We start from the raw sequence: 24,535 nt of genomic DNA, 5'->3' as shown, positions 1-24,535 counted from the left end.
TTGGGTGGGGAGGAGAAGGAGGAAGAAGAGGAGGAGAGGAGAGTTGCTGCCAAAGGAAGAAGGTGAGGTGAAAAAATCCAAAACTTTAAGGCTTAAAAAAAAGGGGATTCTGAGGCGTGCATACCAAGTCTTGGTCTATTGAGAGTTAGTTTTGAGTAGTGAAGGATTGGAAGTGAGCGATGGTGGTTTGAAGGTAGTGGTTAATGAGGGGTTGATCTTGGTTGAGGGTAGATTGGAGGTTTTGGTTGATGATGGTTTGGGGGTTGGTTGGTGGGTTGCGTAAAGTGGTTTTGATGCAGCCGGCATGGTAGTTGATATAAAGATCAGTTTGGCCTTGGTCTTGACGTTTTTTTAGATCTGCTCGTAATTCATAAGTCCGGTCTAAACTGAAGTTTTTTAGGGTTTGAGTCATCTCTGTTTAATGAGTTTATGGTCCTAATGAATTTGCGTTTGCTAAGTTCATTTGTGAGAACCACTGTACAGAATTTGGGGGCTACTGAACCATCTCTATATTTGTATTCCGGGCCATCTCTGGTCACTTCAATGATTTCATCAGCTGGAAAATTGGATGTGATGATTTTTGAATTTGGTCTATATCAGGTTCATTAGTGACTTCAAGCCCAAATACAATGGCATTATTCTGTTTTTGTTCATGTTCCATCCAGGGTGTCTCTAATGAGTAGGGAAATGACATTAGGATGGTTTGAGGTAGTGGATGTTGTGACTGAACATATGGTGGAGGTGGCAGTTGAAGGGCATATGGTTGAGGTGGTGATTGTTGCTGAGTTAGAGTATGATTTAGATGAATTGGGTTTCCTTTTGATTGTGCTGTGACTTTATTATCCAAAGATGTGAAGAATGCTTGCAAGCATTCTTCAATGTGGGCTTCCAAGCGTTCTTCAATGCGTGATTCGATGGAATCTATGAGGACTTTTTGTGAGGCTATGGTTGTTTCGAGGTTTTGAAATTTTATTCACATGGTGATTAGGTCATTCATTATAGGTAAACATGAAGAGCAGAAGTTTTTTGTAGAAAGTTTTGCTAATTTCCAGGCAGGTATTATGGATGTAATTATGGCACATTTGGCATTAAGTGCATTCTTTAGACAGTAGGTAGTAAACTTTTTTCTTTGTTAAGGTCAGTGAGGTTAAGTATCTTGGGGCTTCTGAAGTTAGTTGCAATCAGGGATTGTTTCTGAAGTTAGGAGCAATCAGGGATGATTAGGCTGGGCTATTGGAGTTTATGGTAGTCTCTGGAGACTGAGATGATTCTGCTGAGCTCCAGTGCCCCTCGCACCCAATTGATTGATTTATTTAAATTATTTGGTCCCTTTCACCTATGGGATCAGGTGGTCTCTGTTCGAAGAGTGGCTTTGTTTGAAGCCACGGGGTTAAAGTTTCTTTAATGGTGGATGCAACTTTCAACAGAAGCTAGATTTGCAGGATGGGTCTTCGGGAGTCAGAGCTTTGAGGAGAAATCTCTGGGCTTCTGGAGTTTAGAGGTGGAATCCTCCTGAAGATTACCTGATGGCTCTGTAAAGGTGAGGGAGGAGGAAACAGCTGGGCGATAGAGGCTCAGGAATCCCAAGCTAAGGGGGAAGAAATCAGCTGGGCGTCTGTCTTGGGAAGGGTTTTTTTGAAGGCTCCGTGAGGGGGGGAGGTATCAGCTGGGCGAAAGGAGCTCAGGCTAGTATTTCTGCATATAATGTTGCCAAGAAAACTATATACAGATGGTATGTCTATGACCTTGAGCTTCACTTTAAGATGAAGAAAATCAATTTCAATTTGCTTATAGAAGAATTATTTTTCCTTCCCCTCCTTTCCTTTTTCTCTTTACCCTTGTTGGGAGAATTTGCCTGGGTTCCTTCCTGAGCTGGGAGAGCATTATCAATTTTCCTGGGAATGTATAACCATCCCCCAAATCAAGTATGGCTGCTTTTGGGGCAAATGGCAACAGACTGTCCATCAGCAAGATTTTTATATGATTTCAAATCTTTGGTGAAAGACATGCTGTGAGGAAAATGTATGGTTTATGACTGGGAGAAAGAAAAAAAAAGTAAAAAACATGGCTTTTTATAGTTATAGGAAATATCCTTGTTATCTCCTTTATCAGAAAAGATCTTCCTGGCCAGGGCATGGTGTAAAGAGCATGGGCATAGGTGTCAAAATTTGCAAGTCTTTTAAGTGGTGATTGATTCCAGGCTGCCTGTCAGGGTGCAATTACCTTTAAGGAGGTATTCTAGATAAGAAGGCTGTTAAAAGGCCTGGTGGGGCGAACATTTATAAATTGTTATCACCCTTTTCACAGATCCATATATTAGTGGCTGGTATGTTATTTGAACTTTGGAGACTTGTATAGGTTATTAAGAATTAAGTGTGCTTTTAGTGTTTTTGTAAACTAATGATGTTACATCTTGGTCTGAATTTATATGAGTACCTGGTATTATAAAAATATTGTGACAAAGTTGTCAATACAGTATCTTGCTTCAGAAGGGCATTTTCCTTTTTGGAATTGCATGGCATATAAATTGGAAATTAGAACTCATCAAATTTGCAGATGACACTAAGTGGCAGGAATAGCCAACGCCACAGAAGATAAGCTCAGTATTCAAAAAGGATCCTGGCAGACTTGAACAATGGGCCCTTTCCAACAACATGAAATTGAATGTGGAAAAAAGTAAGGTTTTATATCTAGGCAGGAAAAAACAAAGACATTAAATATAAAGTAGGTGAATCCTTGCTCAAAAACAGTAACCGTGAAAGGGATCCTGAAGTCCTAGTGGATGATCACTTAAAATGAGCCAGAAGGGCACGACAGTAAAAAAGCTAAAATAATTCTTGGCTGTATAAAGAGAGGCATAGAATCAAAAGCAGGTGAAGTATTAGGACTGCTTTATAAGGCCACACCTGGAATAGTGTATCCAGTTTTGGTCGCCAGATTACAAAAAAGATGTTGGGACTTTGGAAAAACTACAAAGAAGAGCAGCTAAGATGATTAAAGGCATGGAGACAAAAACATGAAGAATAGGTGCAGGAATTGCATGTGGACAGTCTAGAGAGAAGGATTGACGTCATAGCAGTATTACAGTATTTGAGGGGCTATCACAAAGAAGAGGGAGTCAATTTATTTTTCACAGTGCCAGAAGGCAAGACAAAAAACAATGGATGGAAACTAACCAAGGAGAGATGCAACCTGGAATTAAGGAGAAACTTCCTAACAGTAAGAACAATCACTGGAACAACTTGCTATCTATTAGCAAATGTACCATACTCACAAAATATATAAGCATGATTTTATTTTCATACAATATTTTAAAGTGATATAAATCTATTTTATATTTAGGGCTACACCATGGAAGCCATAGTTCTGCTAGGGAAAACTCCTAAGTTTCAAAGCAAATTTGGAGATTGCAACCAAAGCAAAATCTACCAGTGACTTTTCTGGAGAATGATACCATTAAATATGCTCCTGGGATATAACTTTTAGCATTCAAAGAAACTAGGTTCATACAAAATTGCACTTGTAACTGGATATATTCATCACACCAATTGTTTGTTTCATGTTTTTCTTTTGCAGCCTGGAGAGAGGATCTATATATTAATAACATGGACACCACTAGAAGGCGGCAAAGTTCGAGAGCTTATAACTTTTATTGTAAACGATGTTGTAAAACTTCAAGCAGTTTTGCTGGGGAATGCTGAGCAGCCTATAAAGAAAAAGGTAGGACACTCTGTAGGAAAGCCCCTCCCTCCAGAATAAAATAATCTTTATTCAGAATATTGTCCCTAAAGGAGGAGAAACATGTTAAAGGCAGAAAGTAGACCCACTCTTCCTGCTATAAGAAAACAGCCTTAGGCAAAAGCCAGAAAAGGCTAGCCCAGTGGTGGCAAACCTTTTTTTGTTTGAGTGTCAAAAGGGTATGCACATGCAAGATAGTGTGTGTGCCCACCCATAATGCAATGCCCTCCCCCTGTTTATGTGTACTGCCCCCGCCACCACATGATTTACAACCTGTTGGCTTTCTATGAGATTTATGTTTTTAAGTGATCTTCATTTCACTTAGCAGAGTATTATCATAGCAGAATTGTGCAACAATGTATATTGGGTAAATAAATATACTGACTCCAATATAAGCTTATGTGATTTATTTCTTCTTTTTCATAGAACTTGTTTTATGTTTTCACAAATAACAACTTGACAGCAGAACTATACTTCTCTTCTGAAGTAATAACATGTATACACAGTCCTTGTACTTCATTTAGATGCTATTCTTAAATATTTTATCTATGAACATTATATATACAGTAGTACCTCTAGATACGAGCTGCTCCACATGCGAGTATTTCAAGTTACAAGCTGCGACGTGAGCAAAATTTCTGTTCGACACCCGAGCTCAAATTCAGGATATGAGCTGAGCGTCCACTAGGTGGCGCAAGAATTCCATTTTTTCCAGTTATCTCCACGCGAAAAGCCAAATAAATCTAAATGCATTTGTTCGAGATAGGAGATGATCGACATACGAGGTCAGCTCGTATGTCGAAGTACCACTGTATATATATTCTCTCATGAACTCTAATATTAAGAGAATCTGTCTGCTCCCTATGATGCAGATTCATCAACAGTCAGCATACGAAAAAATAGAATTCTCCCTTCCAACTGCCAAAACCGACTGTATGCCACTATGCAAATTAGCCCTCATGTAACATTCTATTCCCTTTTTCCCATCCTGTATGCTAACATACCCCTGCTGAAATAATTTATATATTTTTTCAAACTAAAACAATATAAATTCATTTCTTATTTCATTTGCATGGGAAAACATTTTCATTTTTTTTCTTTACTGCTAACAAATCCATCAAGTTTCTATGTCTTTCATTTATTTGATAATGGCTTTGTAAATATATCAGCTAGCATATTTTCTGTTGGCATATATTCTAAGACAATTTCTTTCTTAAACACCATATCTTTCACTTGAAGATAACGAATATCAATGTGCTTAGTTCTATTTTTAACCCTTCTTTTTGATTATATCCCAATGCTACTAGCCTAGCTTTATACCTCATTATGCTGCTTTCTCCATTATTTTTGGCATTAAACACCCACTTGCAACCAATCGGTTTCTTTTCTTCTGGTAGCGTTACCAATTTCCAAGTTTAATTTTTTTCAATGAATCAATTTCTTCTGAAGCTGCCTTTTTCCATCTACTTGTCTCTTCATTTGGCATTTTATCTACTTCTTCCCAATTTTGTGCCTCTTTTACTAACTTTACTCTAGCCTTATTCACCTTTTTAACTTCAGCTACTTCCTGTTTTTTCTTTTCTAACTATTTTCTTTCTCATTATTTTTATTTCTCAACCACACATGTTCTCTCCCTATGTCTTCAAATATTATACTTCTAGACATTACTACACTATCTTCTATATAAATTCTCTGTGCATGGCTATTCTCATCATATGTTATGAAAATTATTCCTTTCTTGCCCCTTGAATCTAATTTTCCTCTGATCTGATTTGGAACATGAACATATGCTATACATCCAAACACCCTAGTATAGCTCAGATTTGGCTTTATTTCATACAGAACTTCATATGGAGACTTTCTAAGATAGGAGTGATAAATTCTATTTTGTATGTAATTTAAACACCTGAGCCCTTCAGCTCAAAATTTCCTTTCTAATTTGGCATCCAAAAGTACTGCTCTGACTCCAGCACATAATGTCTGAAGCTTCCTTTCAATAATTCCCCATTCTTCTGAGGTATATATTGGAGTGCGTCTATGACTTATGCCTTGTGACATTAAATAATTTTCAAAATTTATATTTGAATTCACTACCATTGTCACTTAATATTGTAGTGATTGTATTTCCAAATTTCCTCTTTGACCACATAACAAAGAATTTGAACCATTTTAGTACCTCTGACTTACTCTCCATTGGATATGCGTTGGTGGCGCAGTGGTTAGTGTGCAATACTGCAAGCTGCTTCTGCTGGCTGTAGTTCACCAGTTCAAATCTCACCACCGGCTCAAGGTTGACTCAGCCTTCCATCCTTCCGAGGTGGGTAAAATGAGGACCCAGATTGTTGGGGGCGATATGCTGAGTCTGTAAACTGCTTAGAGAGAGCTGGAAAGCACTGATATTGATATAAGTGATATTGATATATACAAAGAAATATCTGGAGAAATCATTGATAATGATTAAAAATAAACACTTTTGCAAGATACTGGTCCGCGCATGTAAATGTGTATAAGTTCCATTACTCTTTTTGACCTTGCATTATTTCTGATAGAAACTGTTTTTCTCTTTGCTTTTTCAGTGTTACAGCAGTTACACGCTACATAGTTTCAAATTTTTGTACTTTTAAATTATATTCATTTTTTCCATTTATCATCTTATTCAAATACCCAAAATTCACACGGCTTAACCTACGATGCCATTTATCTATGCAAATTGGAACTTTATATTTTTCTTCACTTAAATTTTGCAAACATCCTTTTTGCCCTTTCCAAATTCTCCTTCCCGTCAATTACATATAAAGACCCTTCCATCTTACCTGTTACACAAACTTTGCCCTTGTGCATTATCTTACATATATTGTTTTCAAATAATACAGAAAAACCATCCTTATTTAGTCTAGACACAGTCAATAAATTGCTACTGATTTTTGGAACTCACATAACATTGTTCCACACATTGTTGTCTTGATCTTCTGGATGTTTCAGTGCTGATATCTTCGCCTTTCCGACCCCTGATATTCTTATTTCCTGTCCATCAGTTATCTCGACCCATCCATATGACTCTTCTTGCTTTGTAACCTGCAAAAAAATATTTTTATTATACAGTAGTACCTTATGATACGAACCCCTCATGATACGAACACTTCGAGATACGAACCCGAGGTTCAGAAAAAATTTGCCTCTTTTTACGAACTTTTTTCACCTTACGAACCCACCGGAGATCGCAAAATGGCACTCCGCCCCCACCCCTTTGCCGTCCCTGTCTCCCTGAGCAAAGCACTGGGGAGGGAGGCAAGGGTCCCTCTGCTTCTCCCCAGCGCTAAAAAGAAAAGTTGCCAGCGCTGCCGCTTTAAGGAATCGTGAGCCTCCCATTCTCTCTCCCCCCCGCCCCTTCGCCGTTTCTGTCTCCCTGAGCAAAGCACTGGGGAGGGAGGCAAGGGTCTTTCTGCTTCTCCCCAATGCTAAAAAGAAAAGTTGCCAGCGCTGCCCCTTTAAGGAATCGTGAGCCTCCCGTTCTCTCTCCCCCCGCCGTTTCTGTCTCCCTGAGCAAAGCACTGGGGAGGGAGGCAAGGGTCCTTCTGCTTCTCCCCAATGCTAAAAAGAAAAGTTGCCAGCGCTGCCCCTTTAAGGAATCGTGAGCCTCCCGTTCTCTCTCCCCCCCCCCCGCCCCTTCGCCGTTTCTGTCTCCCTGAGCAAAGCACTGGGGAGGGAGGCAAGGGTCCTTCTGCTTCTCCCCAGTGCTAAAAAGAAAAGTTGCCAGCGCTGCCCCTTTAAGGAATCGTGAGCCTCCCGTTCTCTCTCCCCCCGCCCCTTCGCCGTTTCTGTCTCCCTGAGCAAAGCACTGGGGAGGGAGGCAAGGGTCCTTCTGCTTCTCCCCAGTGCTAAAAAGAAAAGTTGCCAGCGCTGCCCCTTTAAGGAATCCTGAGCCTTGCCTTAGAACGGAATAGAAACAGTTTGATCTTCGGCAGCTGGGCTGCCTCTCCTTTGCAATGATAGCTGAAGCTGCCTAGGTGAAAGTCCCGTCCTCCCCCCAAGGGCGAAGAGGACTCAGAACGGTTTCTCCTAGATGGGGCTGCTCAGGATTAGAGGGAGGAGAAGCAGCAGCCGGATTAGGACTCCGGATCGTTACTTCAATTGGGCGCCACTTCCTTGTCCAGGGAGAAAAGGGGGAGCATGTGACTGTCCCCACGGGCTCCAGAGGACGCTAAGGAAGGGGGCATCTAGTCAAGGGAGCCTTGTCTGAAGCTGAAGTGCCGGGATTCTCCTTTGCCGTCAGCGAAAACTTCTCCCCCTCCCCACGCATAATGCTTGCACGAATTATTCGCTTTCCCATTGATTCCTATGGGATACATTGTTTCATCTTACGAACTTTTCACCTTACGAACTTCGTCCTGGAACCAATTATGTTCGTATCATGAGGTATTACTGTAACTTATATGATTTGATGCCCCTGAGTCAACCACCCAGTGTTGTATTTCATCCTCCTCTGCATCATTTTCTCTGTACATCATCATCTTCTCAGGTTTCTTTTCTTCTATATCTTTGGAAGTTTTCTTTATTCTTGGTACTCTTGTTTCTGTGAACATTGTCCAATAAGATGTTTGTCACACCCACATCTGAAGCATCTTTTCTTCTTCACCTTTAATGCTTTATCCACATTACTTTCAGCTAATCTGCTGCTTCCACTACCACCACCACCCCTGATGTTTTAGTTCTTTTATTGTACAGTGGTACCTCATAATACAAACCCCTCGTCTTACGAACAACCCGAGATACGAACCTGGGGTTCAGAAATTTTTTGCCTCTACTTACGAACTTGTTTCTTCTTACGAACCCGCCACTGCCGAGAAGCCCCGCCGCCCGGCTGTCACCTTTTAAAACAGCCGGGGGGGGGGGGGGGCTTCTCGGTGGCCTCCCGAACGCCGAACCCGGAAGTTCGGGTTTGGCGTTCGGTGTTCGGGAGGCCGCCGAGAAGCCCCCCGGCTGTTTCAAAAGGTGACAGCCGGGCGGCGGGGGGTTTTTTTTGCGGGTTTTTTTGTTGTTGCACGGATTAATTGACTTTACATTGTTTCCTATGGGAAACAATATTTCATCTCACGAACTTTTTGTCTTACGAACCTCTCCCGGGAACCAATTAGGTTCGTAAGACGAGGTATTACTGTATTCTTGTATAAATTTCCTTGTCACATTTTTTACACTTATCTGTTTATTTGGTAAGTTTTCAAGAATACTGACTATTGTTGAGTAGTTATTTCCCACTGAACTTAGCATCACTGCAACTTGCTCCTCTTTATCTACCTGTGCATTATTTTTTCTCAGCTCACACACAGACTTCAATTTTGTCTAGGTAATTTATCATGCTTTTACTTTGTTTTATCTTCATTTGATACAACATTCTCCTCAGAAACAGCCTCTTGCTTACTGACGGCCTGGCATATAAGTTTTCAAATGTTTTCCAAATTAATTTAGCTGTTGGTATATCTTGAATTCTAAACAACATTGAATCTTGTATATTTATAACCAACAATTTAGTTTCGGTGTTTTATCTATTGTGGAAGCCTTCTGGCTTCACATTCTTGTTGATCTTGCTCAATAAGATACCATAAGCCTTCAGACTCCAATAGTAACTTCATTCGTGTACAGTGTTTCCCAACCTTTTTTGAGCCGCGGCACATTATTTACATTTACAAAATCCTGGGGAACATTGAGGGGGGGGGGGCTAAAAAGTTTGGACAAAAACCCCCTCTCTTCCTCCCTTTCGCCCTATTTCTCTCTCCCTCTTTCTTTCCCTCTCTCTTTCTTCCTTCCTTCCTTCCTCTCTTTTTTGCTCCTTCTCTCTCCCTCCTTCCCTCCCTCTTTCTCTCTTGCTTTCTCTCTCTCTTTCTCTCTCTCTTGCTTTCCTTTTCTCTTTCTCTCTTGCTTTCTCTCTCTCTCTCTTGCTTTCTTTCTCTCTCTTTCTCTGTCTCTCTTGCTTTCTCTCTCTCTCTTGCTTTCCTTTTCTTTCTCTTTTGCTTTCTTTTTCTCTCTCTCTTGCTTTTTTTCTCTTTCTTTCTCTCTCTCTCTTCCTCTCTCTGTCTTTCTCTTTCTTGCTTTCTTTCTCTCTCACACACACTCTTTCTCTTTTTCTCTCCCTTGCTTTCTCTCTCTCTCTTTCTTTCTCTCTTTCTCTCTTGCTTTCCTTCTCTCTTTCGCTTTCTCTCTTGCTTTCTTTCTCTCTCTCTCTTCCTCTCTTTCTCTATTTCTTGCTTTCTCTCTCTCTCTTGCTTTCTCCCTCTTTCTCTCTCTTGCTTTTCTTCTCTCTCTCTTGCCTTCTTTTTCTCTCTCTCTCTTCCTCTCTTTCTTGCTTTCCTTCTCTCTCTTTCTCTCTTGCTCTCCTCCTTTTTCTCTTTTTCTTTCTCTCTCATGCATCACGCCGGCAACAGAGAGAAAGAGAGAGAGCGCGCAGAGAGAGAGTGGAGGGCGGCTTGCCGGTCCGCGGCCCCCTGGATCAGCGTCCCCACATGGCCCCACCGCAGACTCCGCTGTCACCTTCGCCTCCGCCTAAGAGGCAGCAGCCACATTCACCCCTTCACCCTCCGAGGTGTCCATGGCGCTCAGCGCCCTGCCACGTGCCACCTCCCCCTCCCGGCAGCGCACCAGACTTCTACCTGAGGAACGGGTGGTGGGGCGCCATGAAGGGCGGCATTTGAAGGCCACCACGGCACCGTTGTTGTCATCACAGCGCAAAGCCACGCAGTCCCGGATCGCTCGCTTCTGGGGCCAACAAGCCGGCTGCCTGGGAAAGCAGCGTGCTTTTCAAACGCAGCGCTTTCCTGGGCAGCCGACTTTGCTGGCCAGAGAAGGGAGCGATTCAGGACTGCGTGGCTTTGCGCCACTTCAAAAATTTCTGCCGGGGGGGTGTTTCCTAATGGCTGTGCGGGCACACAGTGGCCGGCGCCCTCCCACCGGGCCCCAAAAGCTCACTTGCCGTCACCACCAGGGAAGCTCCAGCCAGGCCGGGCTCGCGGCACACTGATTGGGAAACACTGTTATACACCATGAACTATAGTTTTCTCCATTCAATTTGCTGATTAGTGACTTTTGTATCATATCCCCAGACATTTTGATAAATCTTCAGAGAGCGATTTGCACTTTTAATACTGTGCCTTTAAATTTTCTCATCACACTGCCAACTGTCACAGAAATTCCGGCTACTGCAGTTAACACCACCAACTGCCACAGCCTTCCACTTGTCTTTTCCACAAAATTTTTCTTCTTCTTTTTCTTATTAAACTTTAATGAAGCACAACAAATTATAATGGGTATTTTCTGGACCTGTAACCCATTACAGCAGAACTATACTTCTCAAGTAATAACATATATACACAGTCCTTGTACTTCATTTAGATCCTACCCTAATCTTAAATATTTATTATTATTATTATTATTATTATTATTATTATTATTATTATTAATTAGATTTGTATGCCGCCCCTCTCCGTAGGCTCACAACAATAACAAAGACACTGTAAGAACAAATCTAATCATTTAAAAAACACTAAAAACCCCATTATTAAAACCAAGCATACACAATATATATCTATGAACATTATATATATCTATGAACATTATATATATATATATATATTCTCTCATGAACTCTAACATTAAGAGAATCCATATGCTCTCTATGATGCAGATTCACCAACAGTCAACATACGAAAAAATAGAATTATCTCTTCCAACTGCCAAAACCAACTGTATGCCAGTATGCAAATTTGCCCTCATGTAACATTCTATTCCCCTTTTTCCATGCTGTATGCTAACACAACCCCTCCCCTCCCCTCACACATGCGCACAGGCCCTTGGGCCATTTTTCACCGTCCCTAGGCTTCAGTAGGCTTTCCTGAAAAATGATAGAAAAGAAGGCCGAAAATCAGCTGGCCAGTACACATGTGCGCTGGAGCTGACATAGAGTAATGCTTCGCATGTCCTCAGATATGGCTCTGCCTGCCACCTGTGGTACGTGTGCCATAGGTTTTCCATCAATGGGCTAGCCTTTTGGAAGGGATATTTTATATTCATTCCGCTGGACCCTGACCAGATAGGAATCTGACAACAGCCATTAAAATATTAAACGACATATTCTTGCACAAGAACATGCATGTCAGTCACAAAGGCCAAAGAATGTATAAAAGCCTACCTACTCTCAACCCCTTTTATTAACTAGCCCAGAAACATGCTGCTCTAATTGTGGTTTCTGGTTACAATTATATATTTAAATATTAAGTTTATATTTAAAAATTATATATTAAAAATAAATAGAGACCTCCTTTTCAAGATGCAGCCTGCCTCCAGTTCATTTCAACAGCATCCTTCTCCCAGTTTGGAACAGGACCAGATTTTTCTTCCAGCAGCTCTTTAAAATCTTTCTTCTTCTGCTTGTTAATAAAGTCAGTCTCTTAGTTTGACAGGCAGGATATCCATCTATGTAATAAGCTTTTCTGCATAAATTGTTGGCATGTTTGAAAAGGCATGTTTGGTTTTCTTGAAAGTGCAAAATCATATACCAATGTAATTAAAGACGCAGAAATATCATTGGTCTATGAGTTTTATATATTTAAAGTCTCCGCAACATTTACATCTGCTATATATTATTGTGCCTTCTCTGAAAATTTTAATATATCTCCCTTGGTTTTAAGCATCCTGAATTTCCCCCAACATTGAATTCAACAAAATGAAAAAATAGCCATTGTAAATAAAACATTCAGTAGACATACGTACATAGTAGAGTTAAAATGCTGCTACCAATTTTAACAATGAGAATCAGTGTTCCTTTATATTTATTTATAAATATGTCAGGCAGTATGAGCTTTTAATTTTATAGGGAAAATAAGGAAAATTATAATACTTGCCTATGTGTATTTAATATCATTTCAGAAAAATCTTTGGGATACTATTAAAAGAAGACCCCCTGCGCAGCAATTACGAAAAAGAGTGCCAGTCGTTAAAAGTATAAATAAAACATTTCAGGTGTCTGAAAAAACAGAGAAAAACAGAAGCCCTCTTCAGTCTTGTGAGAATCTGGAAGTGAATTCAAACAGAATTTCACCTAATGGAAATTCCTTAATCATTTCAGAACATAACCTATCTCTTTCCCCTATTAATCCCGTCAGTCAGAAGAACCAACATGTCTTTTATACTCCCCTATCAACTACATATTCTATTCCAGAAGCACCAGCCTGTCATAAGTTATTAAATAATGTAACAGAAACCCCTACTGTTACAACTCTATGTGCTAATGTTTTGGGGGAAAACGTATGCCAATATAATATTAACTCAGCAGAAATAAATGCAAAATCAGTCGGTACACCAGAACAATTGAATATGTCTTTGAATCGTAGGAAAATTTTAAGTCCTGATTCTTTTATAAACAATAGTTATGAAGTGACAGAAGATGCAGCAATAGCAATGCCTATTCTTTCACCTGATCAGTTTTTAAAAGAAAATCAAATGGTTGTTCAACCAATCTCAGAATGTAAAACTGTGTCCTTTTCTTCAGATGTGAAATCATGTATGTCAACAGCAAAAGTTTCAAAACAGAAAGAAAAGGTACAAGTTGCTTTTTTTATAGAACCTCAGCTTTCCACCAAAACTCCCAACAATATAAATGAAAAAAATCCTACAACACGTTGCTATAAGAAGATTGAACAAAATGTCAAATCCAAGACAAGTGATCAAGCTTGCTGCCTTCAGAGCAAAATAAAGCCTTTGCTTTCTAGCACTGCTACCAAAACTAAGCCCAATCCTGAAGGAAAAGAAGCAAAGATGTTAAAACTAAAATCTAAAAAAAGTCTTTCTAATGCAATAGAGCATTGTACGGACATTATCCCTAAAAATCTGGACATATTGCCAAGACTTCCAGTTATAGAAAGTGTTTCAAATGAAACTAAATGTATCAAAGATAAATCCGGATTCATTTATTTGGAATCGTCTCATAATCGTAAAAGAAAAAGTGGAGAATATTTGGAAGATGTTAATGGAAAAGAAGAATATGCAGAAAATTTAGGAAGAAAAAGAACTCTGGTATCCAATGATGAAAATGGAAGCAAGAATGCTTTGAAATTAGCAGTTTCCAAATCTCAGAATGGAGATAAGCAAAAGAAGAGATTTGGTAATGTAAAAAAAAAAAAAGCATTTAATTTTCAATTGTTATTCTGTTAGAAAAAATAATATTTTATGAAACTTAAGAGTGAACCAATCTTTTGTTCTCATTCTCTCTTGTGATTACAAAGTGATAGAATAGTTTACTTATATTAATTTTTGATCTTTTGCTTCAATTTCATGTTTAGAATGTTAGAAATTTATTTTTTTCAGGTTCCTCATCAAAAAAATATAAGAATTTTAAAAGGACAAAAAATATTGTTCCAGTTGCACAGTCTCATCTGACTTTTGTGAAGCCTTTAAAAGCAGGTAAACATAAATTCCTGGCATTTTGCACTTTGAAAGAAAGGGTTGCCTACACCCTGCCTAGTCATTTTATCATGGGGTGTAGTCTGCTAAAATTTTCCTTACTCTGATAAATGTTCACTTATTTACACTATCAACACAATTATTAGGCAATCTGTATTTTTGAGGATTAATTTTATTATTGAACAACTACAGTGCTCTTGGTCAATCCAAAATGTTAATAAACCTCAAACTTGAATATTAAAAAAGTAAAAGTGAGATTATGGATTTCTTAGGAAAATAACTATGTGTGCACAATTATTGGGTAGTTTATAATGTGCAAAATTATGCAATTAAATGAAAATTTCCCCATCTCATTTATTTTCATCTGTTAAAGTGAGAATAATAAACAACTCAAGATTTACAAAAGCATTTTTGACAGTTCAAACAAATAACAGTGACCAATATAGCCACCCTTCATTTCAATAACAGTCATCCATTCATGGAGCCATACATTTATGGAGTCTGTCAGTTTCTGTTGAAAATCAATTTTGTGTGAAGCAGCAACCAGTCTCCCAGACACTGTTCAGACGGGTGTACTGTTTTCTTTCACCACAAATATCCCCTTTAAGAAGGGCCCGCAAGTTCTCAATAGAGTTTAGGTCAGGTGAGGGAGGGGAACATGTCATATTTCTTCATCTTTACAGCCCTTTTCTGGCTAGCCATGCAGTGGCGTACTTCGATGTATGCGATGAAGCATTATCCCAGATAAAAATCATGGCTTTCTTGAAAGATGCAGACTTTGTCCTTTACTGCTGCTTGAAGAAAGTGTCTTCTAACAACAACAACAACAACAACAACTATTATTATTATTATTATTATTATTATTATTATTAATTAGATTTGTATGCCGCCCCTCTCCGTAGACTCGGGACAGCTCACAACAGTGATAAAAGAATACAATGACAAATCGAATATTAAAAGTCTAAAATAACAAATCTAACATTAAAAGTCTAAAAGCCCCATTATTTACAAATCATACACACAAACATACCATACATAAAACTACATAGGCAAGGAGAGATATCTCAGTTCCCCCATGCCTGACGGCAGAGGGAGTTTTAAGGAGTTTACGAAAGGCAAGAAGGGTGGGGGCAATCCTAATCTCTGAGGGGAGCTCGTTCCAGAAGGTTGGGGCTGCCAAAGAGAAGGCTCTTCCCTTGGGTTCCGCCAGCCGACATTGTTTAGTCGACGGGACCTGGAGAAGGCCAACTCTGTGGGACCTAACCAGCCGCTGGGATTCGTGCGGCAGAAGGCGGTCTCGCAGATATTCTGGTCTGGTGCCATGAAGGGCTTTATAGGTCATAACCAACACTTTGAATTGTGACCGGAAACTGATCGGAAACCAATGCAGACTGCGGAGTGTTGGTGTAACATGGGCATACCTAGGGAAGCCCATGATTGCTCTCGCAGCTGCATTATGCACGACCTGAAGTTTCCAAACACTCTTCAAAGATAGCCCCATGTAGAGAGCGATACAGTAGTAGAACCTCAAGGTGATGAGGGCATGAGTGACTGTGAGCAGTGACCCCCGGTCCAAGTAGGGCCGCAACTGGTGCACCAGGCGAACCTGGGCAAACGCCCCCCTCGCCACCTACTAGTAGTAGGTTTGGTGCTCAACCTCTGAACTCCATGAATGATATGGAAGAGTTCAAAAAATTATTGTGTAGTGATTTAGGCCCACAAAGTGGCAGAGTGAAGGCTGATAGGTGAACTCCTAAAGATGCTATTTTCAATCCAAAATGGATAATTCCTGCTTATAAACATATATATTCATGAGTGTAGTGTACAACCTGATGAGTTCCATATGTTGAACTATTGGTTGCATACACAGATTGAACAAGAAAGCAAAGAATAATAAAAAAGGAATAATTTAACCAGAATTCACCTCAAGCTTGAAAGTTTTTTTGAGAATAATGGAGAATTATGTGAAATCTTAAAACACTTGTTTCATTATAGTTGTTCATCTGTTCCATTATCTCATTTTTTGTAGTACAAAACATTAGAAAGAGACACTTCACAATCTTATTTAGCATAAGCAAGTCAATATTTTTCAGTGTTGAAGCAGTCATGTGATTTGAAAAGCTTGTGCTGCTCCTTTAAAAGCTTGTCCCCGCAACTATTTGCATTACATTTTTGATTGTAGCCAAAAGGCCAAGAAGCAATCTGTGCATACAGACCTGCCTCACTTTATTGGTAGTTACAATTGTTGTTTCTGAATGCATATTCATATTCAAATAACCAGAACAACCTTCAAAGCAGTCACACTAAATAAAAGAGCCAGTTAAGTGCACGTTTTATGTATGGTATGCTTGTGTTGTATGGTTTTAAATGACGGGTTTTTAGATACTTTGTTAAAAATATTAGATTTGTTACATTGCACATTGTTGTTATGTGCCGCCCCGAGTCTGCGGAGAGGGGCGGCATACAAATCTAATAAATTATTATTATTATTCATTTATTATAAGGGTTTATGTATTTCAAGAAAATCCTATTTCCAATCCTTTGCCCAGCATTTCCTAGTGTTCGTTTACAGTTATAAATGGAGCTTTGATATATTCTCATTAGGTAATATTCCTAGGCATCCAATGCCTTTTGCAGCAAAGAATATGTTTTACGATGAGCAGTGGAAAGAAAAACAACAACGAGGTTTTACATGGTGGTTGAATTTTGTACTTACTCCTGATGATTTTACTCTGAAAACAGACGTTTCACAAGGTAAAGTTAATCAATGGCATCTTAATTTTTCAAGGATTAAGAGTTATTACAAAATATAAGAACTGTTGCGCGTTCCAGAAATTAGCTGTGTGTATATGCATAAAAATGTTTCAGTATGATTTTTTCATGCATCTACACATTTATTACAATCAGCTAGAAATATAGTTGTGTTGGACCTGATACTATTATCTAAAGTCAGCCTAGCAATCAGATTAAAAGGTCTTTTCTTTTGATTGCTAGACTTGCTTAGGATTTGGTGTCACTTGTACTCAGCAAGTTTTAGCCATCTGGCCATCCTTCTGCTGTGGCCCGCCAGCAGCCCATGGAGCTGATAGCGGATCCTGTTTAGGAGGAGATCGGCTTCGTGATAGACCAGCGGCCTGTACAGCTGGCATCGGAGTTGGACAGTGAAGAGGATGGTGAGAACTTGATGCCAGAGGCAGAGGTTCAGCCAGGGTCTTCGAAACTTCCAGCACCTCATGGCAGATGCAAGAACCCGCAGCTGCCAAGAGACAGGAATGGTTACTCCAGAGGAGGTCTCTTCAGGAGTAAAACTGGGGTTAATTGGCCACTCCCCTAGTTTACTTAAGAACAGTAGAGGCAGCTAAAACTCAGCAGAAAACAACAATTTAGGCTCGTCTATCTTTTGTGATTGTCTTGTGAAAATCTACTCTTTCTGCCTTGAATAGCTTATCAAGCAAGACTCCCGGGCATTTTGCCAAAGTACAAAAAATTATTTATTTTGTGATATTTATATGCCTCCCAATTCCAGACGGATTCTGGGTGGCTCACAATAACAATAACCACAACTAAAAAACAGCAAACAGCATAAAATACATAACTAATCCAAAAAACCATGCATAGACTCAGTCATTCCTAGTCCCAGAATTGCCGAAAAAGCCAGGTTTTCCAGAAGATTGGTGGGATGGGGATAGCACGGATCTCTGGAAGCAGTTGATTCCACAGGGTCAGAGCTGCCACAGAGAAGGCCCTTCCCTGCAGCCCCACCAGCCGATATTGTTTGGTGGACGGGACCTGGAGAAGGCCAGCCCTATGGGCCCTTGTTGGCCATTAAGAGGTATGAGGCAGAAGGTGGTCCTGTAAGTAAGTACCTGGCAATCTCGGGTGCAGAGATCCTGTGATGACTAAGAGTTTTCCGGACTATAATTGCCACTCTTCCACTGCTTCCCTGGTATCACGGCTGGTGCAGTACCTGAAACTCGTCTGGGCACATCTCCAAGAGGAGAACAGCCCTCTCAGGGCCCAGCCAGGTCTCAGTTATGCATGCCAGGTCTGCCTCCTCCAGGAGTATATCCCGGACCAGACGGGCCTTGCTGATTACAGACCTGACGTTCAGCAGCAGCAGGCTGAGACCAGGGCTCTGACATGCCTTGCCACCATCTATACAAGTTAAGACTGTCTGAACTTACACCATCTGCTTATGAAGATTAACTAGCAATTTATAAATAATAAATTAGCAGCTGACGTTTTGCAAGAAAGGATCACTTTTTGATTTCTGTGTGTGTCTCCATTGCTAAGCCAATCATTAGTGGTTTATTGATTAAGTTTGTTCAAATGGTGTGTTTTGATATGTTCGTAATTGGAGGCAGAACACCTAATGACAACTCAAATTATTTTTAAGATGAGATAGTGTATGTTTTACATGCATACAACCATTTTCTCTTTATTAGTTAATACAGCATGTCTCATCCTGGGAACAGAGACTTATAAAACCAGTGTTCCTAAAGCACCAACAAAAGAAGAAGCATCATTAAGAGCATATACGACTCGATGCAAATTAAACAAACTTCGTAGGTCATCTTTCCGTTTGTTTACTTGTGATGAAATGATGAAAGCAATAAAGAGGCTGGAGATTGAAATTGAAGCAAAACGTTTGCTAGTTCGAAAAGACAGACATCTGTGGAAGGATATTGGTAAGAATATAGTTGTGTTTTAGAGCAGGGGTCCCCCAATCCCTGGACCATGAACTGGCACCCATCCATGGCATGCCAACCAAACTGCAAGCAAGTGAAGCTCCATCCACGGGATGCAAGAAAAATCTTCATGGAACTGCTCCCTGGTGTCCAAAAGGTTGCGGGCTGCTGGTTTTTTGCTGGTTTTTTGTTGGGAGGGTGGGGAGGAGGTGTTGGCTTAAGAAAATTGATAAATAAATTGACTGTGTCTGCTACTAATGTGTTCAATATCTTTCTGTAACATTCAGAAATGCTTTCACTACATAATACTTTTGTGTCTTTCTTTCAGGAGAACGACAGAAAATCCTCAGCTGGCTGTTATGTTACAATCCACTGTGGTTGCGCATCGGCCTAGAAGTGAGTTTGTACTTTGTAATGATTATTCTGTAAGCAGTATGTTATTTTGTAGAGTAATCTTTATTGTGTTACAAGAAACTGTTCAAGGTCAGGTACATGACCTTGATTCTTTAAATGTAAAATTCTTCTGCTTGAGAACATAATGTTTATATGAATAGGTATCATATAACAGCAAAACAAGTGTAGTATTTTGTGGCTCATTAAGCTGATTTTCAGTGATGATAACAACTGCATTAACATAATAATATTGTATATTGTTTTCTTACTTTCCCATACATTATTCTATTGCTTGCTAAAATATTCTGTGAAGATAAATTAATGAAATTGCAATGAAATTAATGATATGTTCATGTACCAAATTGTTTCAAAAATTTGAGTGCTATCCTATTGCTTCAATAGTTTTATTCATAGTTTGAATTATTTTCACCCTTTTCTCTTTGTCAGACAATCTTTGGTGAACTGATTGCTTTGGAAAGTAACAGTGATATGATGGGTTTGGCAGTGTTTATACTAAATCGCTTGTTATGGAACCCAGTTATAGCAGCTGAATACCGACACCCAACCGTGCCTCATCTTTATCGAGATGGTAACATTTTTCTTTGCTATTAACGTAACAGAATTTTGAAATTGAGAGCAAGCTTGGTATAGTGGTTAAAGGTACCAGGCTGGAAACTGGAAGTTTATGAATTTTAGCCTTAGTCATGAATTCAGTCAGATATCCTTGGGCTAATCATTCTATCGTAAGAAGGAAATGGCAAACATTTCCAAAAATGTTTTTAAAAATCCTTGTACGTATCCAGATTGATTGAAAAGAACAAAGGTAAAAAAATAGTTACAAGAAGCATCTCTATATAAAATATTGCATTTGTAGGTCATGAAGAAGCACTGTCCAAATTTACACTGAAAAAACTTCTACTACTGGTTTGTTTCCTTGATCGTGCCAAAGTATCTCGAATTATTGAACATGACCCTTGCTTATTCTTCAAAAATGCAGAATATAAGGTATTCCTTAAGCTTGTCTTGAATTATGTTTGCCTACAATATGTATGTATTTGTGTATTTGAAAGACACAAGCCATGCTTATTTCTTTTTGATTTTTTAAAAATAATAGATATAAAGTACAATAATTTTTCAGGGCTGAATTTAATCAACAATGGGTTTATTACATGTTTTTGAACTGCATAATATCTAACTGGAAGTTTCATTAATGATTGTAATTAAAGGAAATACAGTGGAACCTCGACATACGAGCAGCTCTACTTACGAGCTACTCGAGATAAGAGCTGGGAGGGGAGAGACATTTCTGTTCGTCTCCCGAGCTCAAATCCGGGCTACGAGCTGAGAAGAGCCGGGCTGGTTTGCTTTCCTTCCTTCCGGCGCTGATGCAGAGCAAAGCGTCAGGCCCCCCTGGCGCTTTCGGCGGCTTCCGAAGCAACGCTGGGCTCTTTTGCCGCCCAAAGCGTCAGGGGGGCATGACACTTTGCTCTGCATCAGCGCGGGAAGGAAGGAAAGCAAACCAGCCCGGCTCTTCTCAGCTCGTATCCCGGCACTTGGTGAGTGGAGAGGCGGTCGCCTCCCCTGCCGCCCCACTCTGCGGGTCCTTGGCTTCTACTGGGGGTGGGGGGATCTGAATGCTTTCCTGAAAGGGACGGAGAAAGCCCTCTCTCGCAGCGAAAGCGCTCCCAGCCAGGGGGCTGCGAGAGAGGGCTTTCTCCGTCCCTTTCGTGAAAGCGTGCCGCGCCCCTCTCACAGCTCGGAACTGACAGGGCGCTGCTCTCTCTCTCTCTCTCCCGTGACGCGGGGGGGGGGGGAAAAGCAAAAAACCCCTTCTTGGGGGCTGCGAAAGGGGCGCGGCGCGCTTTCCTGAAAGGGACGGAGAAAGCCCTCTCTCGCAGCCCCCTGGCTGGGAGCGCTTTCGCTGCGAGAGAGGGCTTTCCCCGTCCCTTTCAGGAACTTCCCCGCTTCAGGAGTCAGCGGAGAAGCGCGCGGCTGTTTTAAAAGATCGGAGCCGGCCTGGGGGGGGCTTTCCAGCAACCCCCGAGCCCCCAACCCGGGCTCGGGGGTTGCTGGAAAGCCCCCCCCAGGCCGGCTCCGATCTTTTAAAACAGGCGCGCGGCTTCTCCGCTGACTCCTAAAGCGGGGAAGTTCGCCAGGAGTCAGCGGAGAAGCGGCGCGCCTGTTTTAAAAGATCGGAGTCAGCCTGGGGGGGCTTTCCAGCAACCCCCGAGCCGGGTTGGGGGCTCGGGGGTTGCTGGAAAGTCCCCCCAGGCTGGCTGCGATCTTTTAAAACAGGCGCGCGGCTTCTCCGCTGACTCCTGGCGAACTTCCCCGCTTTAGGAGTCAGCGGAGAAGCCGTGCGCCTGTTTTAAAAGATCGCAGCCGGCCTGGGGGGGCTTTCCAGCAACCCCCGAGCCCGGGTTGGGGGCTCGGGGGTTGCTGGAAAGCCCCCCCAGGCCGGCTCCGATCTTTTAAAACAGGCGCGCCGCTTCTCCGCTGACTCCTGGCGAACTTCCCCGCTTTAGGAGTCAGCGGAGAAGCGGCGCGCCTGTTTTAAAAGATCGGAGCCGGCCTGGGGGGGCTTTCCAGCAACCCCCGAGCCCGGGTTGGGGGCTCGGGGGTTGCTGGAAAGCCCCCCCAGGCCGGCTCCGATCTTTTAAAACAGGCGCACCGCTTCTCCGCTGACTCCTGGCGAACTTCCCCGGGCTTGCACGCATTAATCGCTTTTCCATTGTTTCCTATGGGAAACAATGTTTCGACATACGAGCTTTTCGACGTACGAGCCTCCTTCCGGAACCAATTAATTTCGTAAGTCGGGGTTCTACTGTATTACCAATATTATTAAAGTATACAGCTTGCAGTAATATTTATATTATAGTTCAGTGACTTAAGACTCATTAATTATGTAGGATAATAGCTCTATTTACGTGTACTGATTCTTTCTACCCCCTTTTCCCCCCCTAGTCTAGTAAAGAAATATTACTAGCATTTTCCCGGGACTTTTTAAGTGGAGAAGGTGATCTTTCACGTCACTTGGGCTTCATGGGTTTCCCTGTTAATCATGTACAGACTACGCTGGATGAATTTGACTTTGGTGTTACAAATTTAGCTACAGACTTACAATGTGGCATTCGTCTTGTGTAAGTTTTTACTGAATTTTTTCATTACAGTTACAATGTTGCATGAAGAAATTAATTACTTTTTAATATGAAATATTAATGTATTTAAGGAGAACTTTAGAACTGCTGTCATCAGATTGGACTCTTTCAAAAAAATTAAGAGTGCCTGCAATCAGCAGACTTCAGAAGATGCATAATGTTAAACTTGCTTTTGAGGCATTGAATGCTCATGGAATTCAGTTGAAAGATGAACTTGGTAAGTATTAGAAAATAATGTGGAGCCGGTATCCTACCAGTCTGTTGATTGTGCTTTTCATTAACATTTTTCATTGATTTATAGGTTCAACCATTGACGCAAAGGATATTGTAGATCGACATAGAGAGAAAACATTTGCTTTATTATGGAAAATAGTGTTCGCTTTTCAGGTACTGTGTAATCATTGGTCTAATTTATCTTTAGAGCATAAAATAAGAAAGTGCATTCTCTAGCTTCAGAATATCAGCATGAAATGGTCTGTGCAAAATATTTCTGTTTCATGCATAAAGTCAATGTGTAAAAGTAGATGTGCTGTGCACAAACTCAATTTCAGAAAAAAATTAAAAATAGATGACAGCACTGATGTGGATACATTTGTACATTTCGAAGGCTTTCATGAAAAGCTGTCATACAAAGTGGCAGCTATAGATATTAAGATTTGAAACCTTTAAAATATGCACATATTATCAAGAAATTGATTGCTGTCATTATTTAAAGCTTAATTTTCAGCATCATTTTTCAGCACTGCAACTTTTTAACCCTGCTGCTTTGTTCAAAACCACTATACACTTTTACTGTTTACGAGTCTGTGTGACTCGCACCGAAAATTCTTTATTTTAAGTGCTTATATTTGGTCAATTTGAAAACTTCTTTCCCTTGGAAACTAGGTTCAACATTTCTGCACACAATGAAATGAAAATTGAAATAAAAAAATAATGCTTATTGGTTTATTTTTCCATAAAAGCTCCCCCTCCTTTTTGTGAATTTGTTTTCAATTTATAGATAGTTTTGCCTGCAAACAACATACAATTTTACTAAATTTGGTGTGGAATTACTAGTTTGAACATTTCTGAACATAATGATATGAAAATTGAACTGAAAAAAAAATGATATAACAAGCAGGAAGAGGGAGATTATGATCCCACTATATAGAGTGCTGGTGAGACCACATTTGGAATACTGTGTTCAGTTCTGGAGACCTCACCTACAAAAAGATATTGACAAAATTGAACGGGTCCAAAGACGGGCTACAAGAATGGTGGAAGGTCTTAAGCATAAAACGTATCAGGAAAGACTTAATGAACTCAATCTGTATAGTCTGGAGGACAGAAGGAGAAGGGGGGACATGATCGAAACATTTAAATATATTAAAGGGTTAAATAAGGTCCAGGAGGGAAGTGTTTTTAATAGGAAAGTGAACACAAGAACAAGGGGACACAATCTGAAGTTAGTTGGGGGAAAGATCAAAAGCAACATGAGAAAATATTATTTTACTGAAAGAGTAGTAGATCCTTGGAACAAACTTCCAGCAGATGTGGTAGATAAATCCACAGTAACTGAATTTAAACATGCCTGGGATAAACATATATCCATCCTAAGATAAAATACAGAAAATAGTATAAGGGCAGACTAGATGGACCATGAGGTCTTTTTCTGCCGTCAGACTTCTATGTTTCTATGATGCTTATTTGTTTATTTTGCTCATGAAAGGCCCCCCCCCCCGTTTTTTCAAGCAAGTCACTTTATTAATTTTTCTAGGCCCCTAATTCCAAATATTTTCAATAACTTTGGCATTGAATTACCAGTTTGAACATTTCTGAACATAATGATATGAAAATTGAACTGAAAACATTGATACTTATTTGTTTATTTTGTGTTCAATTATTTCAATTTATATAAAAATTATGCTGCTAATTTCAAAATTACATACTTGTTTTTAGTAAAATGAATTTCTTTCATAAAATTAGTTGTTTGGCTATCATGTGCTTGCTTTTCAAAAGGATATTCCCAATATTTCTAGCCAAATCTATATAAAAAGTGAAATTAATGGCACACAGCAAGGTCGAGGGGGTGGCCTTTTTGTGACCAAAATAAACAAATAAGCATCATTT

General features: G+C 40.3%; 1 protein-coding gene across 2 annotated transcripts in view; it reads left to right on the top strand.

The window, feature by feature from the left end:
• LOC139164361 (abnormal spindle-like microcephaly-associated protein homolog) overlaps positions 1 to 24,535 on the top strand; it is a 43,516-nt gene that overhangs the window by 1,741 nt on the left and 17,240 nt on the right. For both annotated transcript variants that reach the window (XM_070746379.1, XM_070746380.1), the window contains exons 2-12: positions 3,577 to 3,720; positions 12,655 to 13,888; positions 14,092 to 14,187; positions 16,792 to 16,941; positions 18,633 to 18,875; positions 19,204 to 19,271; positions 19,716 to 19,857; positions 20,143 to 20,273; positions 22,233 to 22,408; positions 22,498 to 22,643; positions 22,728 to 22,813. In XM_070746379.1, the coding sequence (XP_070602480.1) occupies positions 3,577 to 3,720; positions 12,655 to 13,888; positions 14,092 to 14,187; positions 16,792 to 16,941; positions 18,633 to 18,875; positions 19,204 to 19,271; positions 19,716 to 19,857; positions 20,143 to 20,273; positions 22,233 to 22,408; positions 22,498 to 22,643; positions 22,728 to 22,813 (2,616 nt within the window). The remainder of the gene's footprint in view (positions 1 to 3,576; positions 3,721 to 12,654; positions 13,889 to 14,091; positions 14,188 to 16,791; positions 16,942 to 18,632; positions 18,876 to 19,203; positions 19,272 to 19,715; positions 19,858 to 20,142; positions 20,274 to 22,232; positions 22,409 to 22,497; positions 22,644 to 22,727; positions 22,814 to 24,535) is intronic.

The sequence above is a fragment of the Erythrolamprus reginae genome, chromosome 3, assembly GCF_031021105.1.
Source record: "Erythrolamprus reginae isolate rEryReg1 chromosome 3, rEryReg1.hap1, whole genome shotgun sequence".
NCBI classification, from domain to species: Eukaryota; Metazoa; Chordata; class Lepidosauria; order Squamata; family Dipsadidae; genus Erythrolamprus; species Erythrolamprus reginae.
Note: the sequence above shows the minus strand (reverse complement) of the source record. Positions and strands in the feature narration are given on the sequence as shown.